The sequence below is a fragment of the Orycteropus afer genome, unplaced genomic scaffold, assembly GCF_000298275.1.
Source record: "Orycteropus afer afer isolate SDZICR_OR568_19922 unplaced genomic scaffold, OryAfe1.0 scaffold00019, whole genome shotgun sequence".
In the NCBI taxonomy this organism is placed as follows: Eukaryota; Metazoa; Chordata; class Mammalia; order Tubulidentata; family Orycteropodidae; genus Orycteropus; species Orycteropus afer.
The window spans coordinates 985372-998054 of record NW_006921606.1 but is presented as its reverse complement, the minus strand read 5'-3'; the positions used below and the strand labels follow the sequence as shown (position 1 = coordinate 998054).

The 12683-nt window shown below is 37.3% G+C and overlaps 1 protein-coding gene across 1 annotated transcript in view; it reads left to right on the top strand.

Moving 5' to 3' along the window:
- The window catches only part of TJP1 (tight junction protein 1), a 520689-nt gene that overhangs the window by 8113 nt on the left and 499893 nt on the right, over positions 1–12683 (top strand). The window contains exon 2 of the mRNA XM_042783575.1: positions 7757–7889. Within this exon, the coding sequence (XP_042639509.1) occupies positions 7757–7889 (133 nt within the window). The remainder of the gene's footprint in view (positions 1–7756; positions 7890–12683) is intronic.

Genomic DNA, 12683 nt, shown 5'->3' with positions numbered 1-12683 from the left:
CCACTTTATCCTGCTTCTTTGTGTGGACTGTGATGATCTGTTGTCTCCGAGGCATCGTGGCATTGTTGTATTTAGATCTCTGTTAACTGTTTGTGAAGAGAAGCCAAGGGTAATTCAGGCTCTTCTTGGTGGTTTTTTATCATTGGCACATTGGTGGAGAATGAGGTAGTGGTTCTCACTCAGTAAGTGAAGTTGCAGGAGGTGTGGGTGTAGTTGTGTCTTATGGGGACTGTTGCTGTCTCCCACTCATTTAGATAGAAATTACAATTGAATAATGATCAAAAAATTAAAGGCACCTTTTCAGTCTTGCAGGTCCGGAGTGTCCTTGGGGTTTCTGGAAAGCACAACCTCTTCTTAAGCCCTTGGAATCTCGGAGAGCACTATCTCTTTAAATATCCAAAATGGTCAAGCTGCTTGTAACATTCAAAATGGTGGCACCCTCCAGACCGGCAAAAGTCCACAGCTCAGCCTGCCTTTCTCTTCACTTTCTCCGTTTATTCCCCAGCCACCAGAGCAGTCCTCCGTGCAGTCCCTGGCTAGCAGGGCTGATTTTTAGGTTAATTCTTAGGTCCTGTCACCACTGAGGAATCTCCAAGCTGTCATGCCATCAGGATCGCTCAGGATTGCTGCCAGACTGCAGCTCCATTTATCTCCTTTTTTGTTATTTTCATACAAATTCTTCGGCTAGTGGGTTTTGTCCACTTCTGTATCCTTCCCTTCAAGGCTCAGGGGTCCAGGATTATATTCTGTGTCTGTGTTAATTGGTTTCCCTTTTCTTTGTTGAAGAGGGTCTGTGTAGTCTTTCTGCCTAGTCTGCCATCTTACCGGAACTCCCCGCAAATTCATTTTCCATACAGCAGTTCACACACATTTTGTTTCATGACATTGACTGCAATTCCCCACAGTGTAACAGCTCTCTTCCCACTTCCTCCCTGTAGATACCTCTTCCCTGTGTCCTTCCCTCCCATGCACTCCCATTCCTTGAGCTGTCCCCCTTTGCAAACACTGCTCTTCTGTTCTCCCACAATTGATCACTCCAAGAAGTGTATCTTCCTGATGTAAATGTTTACCCCATATGCCTGTCTATTGTTTGGCTGGAAGGGGCTGTAATCTTTAAGGGAGCAGACCGCCACATCTTTCTCCCATGATCTTTTGGTTAGCAGCTGAACACTTAAGCATTGTGCCACCATGGGTCCTTTATTTTTCAGTAGGAATTGAAAATGGATAAGGTAGATGAGCTTGGGAGTTGCCTGTCTTAAGTGGTCCATGTTCAGAAATGCTTAAGATCAGAAGAAAACTTGTAGAGCTAACAGAGGAATTTAGCAAAGTTGCAGGGTATAAGATCAACAAACAAAAATCAGTTGGGTTTCTGTACACAAACAATGAGAAATATGAAAGGGAAATTAGGGAAATAATACCATTTATAATAGCATTTAAGAGAATAAAATACCTGGAAATAAATCAAGGACATGAAGGATTTATACAATGAAAACTATGAAACACTACTGAAAAAGAGTAAAGAAACTTAAATAAATGAAAAGATGTTCCATGTTCATGGATTGGAATATGTAATATTGTTAAAATGTCAATACGCCTTAAACCAATCTGTAGATTCAGTGCGATACCAATTAAAATTACAACAGCCTTCTTTACAGAAATAGAAAAACCAGTTCTCAGTTTGAAATGGCAAGAGGCTCCATTAAATAGCTAAAGCAATGTGGAAAGATAATAACAAAGTAGGAGGATTCACAATTCCTGATTTTAAAACACACTAGCTCAGATGGTGTAGTGGTTAAAGCATTTGACTACTAACCAAAAGGTCAGTACAAATCCATCAGCTGCTCCATGGGAGAAGGATGAGATAATCTGATTCCATAATTATTTACAGCCTTGGAAAATCTATCAGGCAGTCCTACTCTGTCCTATAGGGTCATTATAAATTGGAATTGACTCAATGGCAATAAGTTTGTTTTTCTGGTTTACACAGCTACAGTAATCAAAAGAGCCTGGCACTACAATAACAATAGACACACAGACCAATGGAATGGATAGAATCTGGAAGCAAACCCACACATCTGTGGTGAAATGATTTTTTGACAGGGGTGCTAAGTACATTTGATGGGGAAAGAACAATGTCTTAAATAAAAGGCTTTGGGAAAATTGGATTTACATATGCAGAAAAATGAAACAGGACCCATGCCTCACATAGTACACAAAAATATTAAAAATGGATTAAGGACCCAAATATGTAAACTAAAATCATAAAATTATTGGAAGAAAATTCTAGGGCAGCACTGTCAGTTCTAGTTTTCAACAATAAATTACCTAAATTATCTAATACAGTAATTGAAGACTAAGTGCTCCTAACCCAAGCCATGGTATTTTGAATCACCTCTTATGCATGTGAGAGTTGGACAATGAATAAGGAAGACTGAAGAAGGGTTGATACTTTTGAGTTGTGGTTTTGGTGAAGAATACTGAGAGTACCATGGACTGCTAAAAAAAACTAACGAATCTGTCCTGGAAGAAGTGCAGCTGGAATGCTCCTTGGAAGTAAGAATGGCCAAATTTTGTCTCACCTACTTTGGCCATTGTTTTGGTTACCTAGTGCTGCTCTGACAGGAAAATATCACAAATGGGATGGCTTAAAGAAACAGGAGTTTATTCTCTTACAGTTTGGAGGCTTTAAGTTCAAGTTCAGAATGTCACGGTCTAGGGGCTGGGTCAAAGCCGCTCAACCTTGGCTTTAGCTCTGCCTCCTGCTCCAGGCCCACTGAAGCTAGAGGCTTTTCTTCACTCAAGCAGCTGCTGGCTGCTGAGGCTGACAAGCCCAAGGTTGACAAGTAAAAAGACACAGTCCCGATGCTACCGAACCACAAGACAGGCCATTAATTCAAGTCCATTGAAAAGCCCAAGGTCGGCAGAACATGGCATGACAAGAATCTAATAACCAAAATATGTGTTCAAATATTGACAACAAAAAAACAAACATCCCAATGATAAAATGAGATACCATTTTACTCCTGCCAGGATGGCTAAGATTAAGCAATACAAAATAACACAAAAACAAAAAATAATCTATGTTGATGTGGATATGGAGAAATTAGAACCCTTACCCATTGCTGGTGGGAATGCAAAATGGTCCAGCCATAGTGGAAAACGAGGGAGGTTCCTAAAAAAAACTAAAAATAGAACTACCATATGACTCAGCAATTCTACTCCTAGGTATGTACCCAAAAGTTTGAAAGCAGAGACTCACTCAGAGACTTGTGCACCAGTATTTGTTGTAGCACTTTTCACAATAGCTAAAGGGTGGCAACAACCTAAATGCCCATCAGCAGATGAGTGGATAATCAAAATGTGGCAGGTACATGCAGTGGAATACTACTCCTACTCCACTAAGGAAAATGAAGCCTTGATACCTGCTATAATATGTATGGAGCTTGAAGACATAAAGCTGAGTGAAGTAAGTCAGTCACCAAAGGACAAATATTGTATGACTGCACTTATATAAATAGATTTTTTTAAAAAAGGCAAATGTATAGAGAACAAAGTTTGTTAATGATTACCACTAACACTAAGGGGAGGGAGGAAGTGAGACAGTGGAGGTTAACAATGATGGAAATATTGTGTTGCACAGCTGATTATTATAATTTTTGTATACCTGTGAAAAGCTAGCTATTCAAAAAAAATTCTTTTGCTAAAAGAATTGGCAAAAGGTGTCTGATAGATACCGTGATGGTTAAGGTTGTGTGTTACCTTGGCTGGGCTGTGAATCTCTGGTTTGATAGTTACAATGTAGTCATCCTCCATGATGAGATCTGGTATGATATAATCATCTCCATAATGAGATTTGTTATAAACTGCCAGTCAGTTAAAAGCAAGTTTCTTTGGGGGTATGGTCTGCATCAGATATATGTGGACATTCTGAAAAAACTATCTATCTTTTTGCTTGCTCTGGGTATCCTGCATCCAGCTCTCATCATTTGACCTCTGATTCTTGGAGTTTGAGCTAGCAGCCTGTTGTGTAATCTGCCAGTTTTGGATTTGTCAGCCTCTTTAGCCTGTGAACTTGCAGCTTGCTGTCTGACCTGATAATCTTGGGTTTGTCAGCCCCATTAGCTACATAAATCAGGAGAAGCCTCCAGTCTGATGTCTGACCCACAGACTTGGGACTTGTCAGCCATGTGAACCATTTCCTTGAGTTAAATCTTTCTGTACATTACACATATATAAGCGTCACTGGTTTTGATTCATAGAGGACCTAGCCTAAGACAGATTTACAGCAATCACCCCCCCCCCAAAAAAAAAGAAGGAAAGAATACCTGCAGAGGCTGCTTATGTACAAACAAAAACCTCATGGGCTCATGGGATTTTGTTTTGTTTTGGTTTGGAGGTTTAAGGTCATGTTTTCATGGGACTTCCCAATTAATTGGTTTAATAACTTGTTTAGTGCCTCTATTCTGCTTCCTAGTTTGATGCATAGTGCCTTGGATCTTACAAGCTTGCAAGTGGCCATCCAAGGGACAACAAATGGTCTCCATTCACCTGGAGTAACGGAGGAAGAAAGAAAGTCAGGAATAAGAGGAGGACATGGAGCATGTGGCTAATTGTCTCTGTGAATATCTGCTTCCTTTGCCATGAGAGCAGAACTGGATGGTACCTGGCTACCATTACTGAGTATTTTGATTGAAGAATCCAAAGAATTCTGATCAAAATGGGGAAAACGCAGAACAGAATTTCAAATTCTCACAAACTCCAGACTTCCTGGAGTCATAAAGGTTGGATGAACTCCTGAAACTGTTGCCCTGAGATAATCCTTAAACTTTAAACCAAAAATATCCCCTAAAGTCTTCTAAAAACCAAACAGTTTAGCTTAACTAGTAAATATGGTCTGCCGCTCTTTTGGGAACTATCTATATGGAGTCAAATTGACAGCAGCAACTCGAGAAGTTAGAAGGAATCATAAGGATTGGTGAATTTAAGTTAATGGGGGAGAAACAACTTAGAAAAGGAGGGTTAGAATGGTTACATATCTCAAAGAATATAATCTGTGTCACTAAATGGTACATGTAGAAACTGTTGATGTATGTTTTGCTGTGTATATTCTCAACAACAATAAAATTGTATGAAAAATATGGTTGTGAACCAAAGCTACTGAGTTAAAAACAAAATGAAGGGATACCTGATACTTGAGGGGAGGCAGTCAGGGTTTATAAGGATGTGGAGTATTAAAGCTCTCAAGGCAGAGGGAATTGTATGGAAAGGTGCTGGGGAGTTCAGAGTTGCAGTGATATGTGTGTATTTTAGTGAAGTTTTAGATTGCTGTCAGATTTAAAGGGCTTTTCTGTGCTGGTCAGAGGATAGCAGATAATGTTTGGAATAGCAGACGATGTTTGGACTGCAATCAACCTGGAGCCAATCAGAGGTTTGTAATTGTGGAAGTGGCATGATTGGTAGGATTGACTTGGTGTTTATCTTTTCCCTTGATGTCCTCAACCAGGGGAATATACACACAAGGAATAATAATGACAATAATGAAGTGGTAAACAGTGTACTGGGTTATTGATAACATGTGGGCTCATGCTATGCTATATGTCACTTGAATGAGAGCCTCTAGGAAGTTATGCTCTAGGACAGTTTTGGCCTAGCAGCCTAAGAGCAGATGCCCACCTATTCCCCTTAGAAGGTAAAATGATTGGGTCTGCTGAGCTGGACAGCCCTGACATGACAGTGTTAGGTGGTAAGGAGGGAAACAGATGGAGCGAATGGTGGGCCTGCTTCCAGGGCCCAGGCCTATCTGAAAGTGCTTATCCCATGGGAGCAGGAAGTAGAAAGAAAGAGTATGGGCCCTGGCTTTCTGCCTTTCAAGCACATCAGCCATGTCCCCAAGTAGAATGTGGCTCCAGGAGAGAAGTTATGAAGGGAGTGGAGAGAGGGCAGAAATTTTCTCTCCATCAGGTAGGTAGGTAGGTAGAGAGATAGATAACATTATTACTATAGGTACAACAGAATGAAATGTTGCCTGATCCTGTGGTGTCCTTATGGTTGCCTGTGAATATTCATTTGAAAACTAAACACACCAGGAATGGATTACTCAATAAAAAGGTAAGTACATGCTTAGGGCATCAACAAAATAGGGACACCAGCTGTCCAAAGCAAAGACCCATACATGCCAAATGGACAGGACATAATTGCTAATATTACAGTTGTATTTAAAAAGAAGTTAGATCATGGATCACTAAGACACACACACACACAACTCACATGTGCCATTCAAATGTGTGAGTAAGCGGAGAGAGGGGAACCACAGATTATTGATGTTTAGGACCCTCACATGCCTTAATTTGGCACTGGAACAGATGTTAATGCTCAGAAACAATAATGAAACAAGAAGCAACATCTTAAATTCCCTTGTACCTATAAGACTACTTGTATTTACAGTGGCATTATCATTCTATGTTATTATCTGGATCAGTATTTATTCCTTTTCTTTACCCTTTTCCAAAGAGGGCAACAGTTGCCCTCTTAGCTTCACAAAGATCTGGTCAAAGCTTTAACGTTCTGAAAGAAATAAGTAGAAAGCTAGTTAAAGGATGAAATAGATACGTATGAGTTGTTATGGAACAAGCTTCAAGATATATTATTAAGTGTGAAAAATTTTGTACTGGAGAATATGAACAATTTGGTCACCTTAGTAAAAAAATTTAAAAGCAGATAAACATAATACATGGACATGAGACTTTGGGAGATTATACAAAGAACTGGTAGTAGTGGTTGTCCTTAGGAAAAAGGGAATTTAGGGTGAGGGGAGAGAGAAAGTGGCCTTTACTTTCCATGTTTTTATCTTTCTATACTCTTTTTAACTATATTCTAACTATATGGATATACAGAGAAAATATCTGCCTTATTATATAAATAAATTTTATTTTGCTGATAGTCTATCCTGTGTGCCTGTTTTACATAGTGAGAGACTTATTTTATTCTTTGTGAGCAATAACATTTTTAAGTATGAAAAATTAAGTAGGTCATGAGATGAACATGGAATGTATTTTAAATGGGAGATAAGATCAGAAAATAAGAAAACTACTTTTCAGAAACCACGGTTACAAATCATTCTCATTACTTTATAATCTTTATTACCTCTGAGTCAGTGATCCACTGAGCAGGTTCCTCACAGGTTCCCTGAGTACCCCTTTTTCCCCCAGCTAGTTTCTTCTAAGGCTATCACCAGTAGTGATACAGAAATGAAAGACCATGTAGAGTCTTAAGCATATGTGTTTATACACATGAACATAGATCCCATTGTGCTCCATAGATGGCTTAGATTATTTGCTATTTCTTCTTACCTTGTTTCTTGCTTCAGTAATCATGCTGAATTAAGTGTTGGCTGTCATATTTAAATTTTTATAAATTCTATGCTAAATAAAAATATACTGAACAGCATGTGTGAGTATACATAACAATCACTGTCTTGTACTGGGTGTGCAGGACCCTGGGCTAAGTAAATACTCAGGAAGTCACTGCTGCAGATGGGAGAAGCAGATGCCTCAGAGCTGCCCAGGAAACTCAAAAAATATTTCTAAACTAGCAAGCAGCTAAAAAATACTTAGAAAGGATATATGATAAAATGTAGTTCCACCGTTCTGAGAAAGGAGTTGACTTTTCCAAAGCTCTCCTCAAGTAAGTGCTTACTTCATACTTAAGAAATGTAATCTGTAAACCTGTCTTCTAAAAAATTTTCTCTTTCTTGCAGGGTAACGCCATCCTCTGAAAATCCTAATGGTGCTACTTCTAGTATCAGCCAAGGAAAACCTTCTTTAAGACGAATAAAAGGGAGACTACACAGAAGCAAAAGTCTTGATAGCATCGATTTCTGTGAACTCACTGTAAGTAGACCGTTCAGTGCTTTTCTCATTTTCAATGAAGGTGAAAATTTTGATTTTGATTTTCATAAAAATGCAACAAGGCTCTCTTGCTGTAAGCTTTTTTAGGACAAACAATAGATTGCTTACCAGAATGCTTTCTTAACTGGTGTACATATAATACATTTAAAATAAATGATTTATAATGATGATTCTGCTTTGAATACCAAGATACACTTCCTGCATTCTGTAAGAAAAATTGAATAATTTCACAGTGAATTAATTTAAATTACTTACAAAATTACTAATCCACGTGTTAATATAAGTGGAGGCCTAAGTATCTGATTAACCTCAATCACTCAACTTCCTGGTAGTGCCAGAAAATAGAATTACTCTAATATCATTAGGGTGGATCTTGATTTAGTTAATGATGGTCCTTTTTTTTTTTTTTTTTTTGCCCAATCAGGTTTAAGTGAATAACATTAGTGGTCATATTTTCCTAGAGGCATGGGGTAAATTCATGTATGTGTTTGGAGGAGTATCAGCATATTCAGGTGTACTGTTTTGTCCTAGTCTAAAAAGATAATACCATAATGGAAATACTAGAATTTTTTTTTACCTTAAGAAGGTTTTACTCAAATTCATTTACTGAAATGTTCAGTAGAGAATTAATGGATGTTTAGGTTGCTTAGTAGATAATCTGTGTTCATTTCTTCCCTTTGGGCTCTTACAAAAGTACTATCAATTATTGTTTTAAAAAAAAGGTATGAAAGTAAATCCTGTCTTTGTTGAAGATTTGACTTGTACATCTTTTACATATAACTGATCAGAGCAAAAGTAAATGAAGATGCTCTTATTTTTGTTCTCAATTAATTTACTTAAAACTATGCTTGAACAGAGTTTGACACAAGACATAATAAGAAGGTGAACTGTGATGTATTGAAAGATGTTTAACCCACAACTAAAAAAAAGAGTAAAAAAACAATGAATTCTTACTACAGAGACCTAATAATGAAACTGACTGAAGAAATATAATATCATTTAAAATAAGATTAATTGCTTTTCACAAACAAACCATTGAGTTAATGAAGAAACAAATTTGAATTATTTTTTGGAATATGAGAAATGGAATTGAAATTTTATCATGTTCCTTTATGTGATGTTAAACATTGTCATTATGGAAGCATAATCAGGTAACTAATTAATCTGTAATGTCATAAAATATGTTCATTTGTTAAAATTGAATAACTCTGGGAAAGAGGTTTAAATTTCTCTAGAATATGACAGAAAGAAGTCTTAACTCCATGTAACGTTACCTTCAGTTTCATAGAAATAGAAATGTATCATTTCAGCTGTGAGGAAAATTTGATGAATGGAGTTATCTTTTTATTGTGATGAATGTGTTTAAGAATTATTGATAGTTGTTTATTCCTTGCTTCACTCTGTGAAAGAGTTGATCTGTGGCTAAAGTTAACACATAGTCTAAGCAAGGAAAAAAATAGCACTGTTGTTGTTGTTATGTGCCGTCGAGTCAGACCTGACTCATAGCGACCCCACCTTGGGTTGCCAGGCAGTATCACTACGGAAGTAGATTGCCCCATCTTCCTTCTGAGGAGTGGCTGGTGGGTTTGAACCGCCAGACTTCTGGTTAGCAGTCAAGTGCCTTAGCCACTATGCTACCTGAGCTCCCAAAAATAACACTACTTACATGCAATTAACAATTATAGAATTAATTTATTTCCTTCTGCTGATCTTTACTATTTAGCTTTATTTAAAACAGAAAATGTCTTTGTATTTTTATAGAGAAGGCATTTTGACATTGAGATTTAAAGAGGGGTAAAGTTGAGACGTTAAAACCCAAAACCAAATCTGTTGCTGTTGAGTCAATTCCAACTCAGGGTGACAAAGATGAGATGCACAGGAGGTTTATTTGAGAGAGTAGCTTTGTTTTCTGGTCTAATGGTTTATTTAGCTCCATGAACTATGTTGTTATTGTTTATTTTGGTTTCCTCCTTTTTAAAGACTTTGAAAGGATGTGGACTGTGGTATACTGGCATTTCGTCTCTCTTTTGTATACTGATAGTACCTTATTGAAATGTAATTACTATAATCAATTTGAGCTTTTTACAGTTTAAGTTAATTTTTTCTCATGTTTTTGCAGTCATGGTGGCAGTTTATGTTTAATTTACCCTTTGAACATTTTTACATTGTTAGGAATTTTTACAATGTATACATATATCATGTTTAGGAGATTTTCTTTTTTCAGTTGTTTCCAAACATTAAAAAAATCAAAACAGGTAACTCAGCACAAAATCAAAATAGATAACTCAGCACCTTGGCTGCTCCCACTTTCTATGATGAGTTATATAATCAATTCTATAATATCCAAAATAACTAGGTGCATCTTTAATAAGGGTCTATAAAAGTTTCTTTCCTTAATATTTATTACTCTTTTTATTCTATTTTTTTAATAAAATAAGTGATAAACTTTTGAGAAAATTAAGAATAAGGAGGAGTTTCATAGAAGGTATTCAAAATTGTTTCTGTAACACAGTTGATGTTGTGATATAATCAAGTTATAGGGAACCAGGTTTTAAGACAGTAGCCACAAAGATCTAGCAGGAAATATTTGGTAAAGGGTCTGTAATAACTTCCAATCATATAGGAATAAATAAATAATCTTTATTCCTTTTAGGACATAGCTTAGCCACTATCAATATCTTTTCATAAATGTTCTACACCTGCTCCTCACTTATCAACTGTCTATCTTGTTGTCTGACATTTTGCATTGATAACAATAGTAAAAAATCTGCTGTCTGATTATTTTATGCATTAACAGTGTATGTCTGGCAGCATCGAATGCCAAGGTGTGAGATGAGAATAATGTTGGCTGTGATGTTAAGGTTATGTATCAACTTGGCTGAGCCATGATTCTGAGGGGTTTGGCATTTATGTAATGATGTAGTTTGGAAGTTATGGAACGAAGTAGTCATCTTCCATTTTGTGATCTGATGTGATCTTCTTCCACTTTTGCATAATACCAATCTTTGCTTAACAATCTGGTCTTTGGAACCTAACCATGTTGATAAGTAAAGAGTGGGTGTGTTTCAGAAAGTCTGAAAATTTTGTCACATTACACATTATTGTTAGAATTTGTTAAAAAAAAAATTGTATGGCTTCCTTTGACTGCTGAAGTAAATAGAAAACCTTAAAATACGAAAACTTACACTTAGTTCAGTTTCTGCCATGTCCATGTATTAAATTTGTATGGCCAACAGAATCACATTCATATTTTTATTTTTGATTTTTATTTGACTTTTAACTTTTCCAAATTTGTCTTAGAAGAAATATGATTTGTCTTATAAGAAATACAATGTATTCTTTGGAAAAACATGTTGTTGTTGTTATTTGCCATTGAGTCGGCCCCGACTCATAGCGGCCCCTCCTTGGGTTTCCGAGGCAGTATCACTACGGAAGTAGGAATGCCCAACCTTCCTTCCGAGGAGTGGCTGGTGGGTTTGAACCTCCAGCCTTCTGGTTAGCAGTCAAGTGCCTTAGGCACCATGCTAAAACATAGCAAGTCGAAAAAGAGGTCCACTTGCAGTAGCTGCAAGGTCCCAAGTTCTGTCCAAGGAGCCTTAGGTTCCAGCTGAGACTGTTGGCTTTGGTCCCAGGCATCCAGATCGATGCCGTTTTACCCCTGTGGGGAGGTGATTGTTTCAGTTTTCTCTGTGGGGATTAAATGGGATGGGCATTTTAGTTCATTTTTATAAATGGTTCAGAATAATTCATTGGCCTCCTAGTTTCCTAAGGGGGCTGGAATCAACCCAGTCTCTCTAGTTCCCAGAGATACATGGTAAGATTTTCTTAGTCAGTTCTTAGATTGGTCAAGTCTGTACTGAAGATGTGTTTTTCCTGGAAAACCTGAACCTTCATTGACATTTAGATAAAATGCTGCGTAAACCATGTGATAAATTTCTTTTATTCCTTCGGGTGATGAAGTGATATATTGATAATCAATATGAAGCAGCAAAATGACAGTTTGTCTTTAAAGTATGATGTTTAAGTTCTTAGCTATTCGATTCCACCCTGGTATCATTGCCGTTTTAGAGCTATCAAGTTGCATTTTCACTTCTGCCCCTTCCTCCCTCTCAGAATCTAAGAGTGTAGTCAAAGAATTTCAAGTGATAATTTAAAAATTCACTAGCTTGCTTGAAATTTTACAGCTTGTCTTGTTTACACTTTTTCCCTAAAATAGGAGGCATGTGGCCAGTTGGATAAGGTTTCATTTGAGGTGAAATTTGAGGTGAAGTAGTAAACCTAGATTGCTAGTATTTTCTTCATGCCAACAGGAAAATACTATACAAAGTTTCATACACAGTAATATAAACAATGATATAATTACCAGTCTGTGGCAATTTTCCCTTAGTCTTGGGTTAAAGAAGGATTCAGGGCATCACTGAGAACTGAGAACTCTTAGGGAAAAATGGTACCTATTTCCAAATGCTCTAGAGGAGTTTTTGTCGTGAGAGGGACTTTATTATTATTATTATTATTTTGTTGTGGATTGGGTGAAAGTTTACAGAACAAATTCATCTTCCATACAGCAGTTCACATATACTTTGTTTCATGACATTGGCTGCAATTTCCCACAATGCAACAGCTCTCCTTCTACTTCCTCCCCATAGCCACTTCTTCCCTGTATCCTTCCTTTCTGCCCTGCAGAGCTGTCTCCCTGTGCATACACAGCCCTTCTATTCTCCCATGATTGATCTCTCCAAGGAGTGTATCTACCTAATGTAAATGTTCAGCTCATAT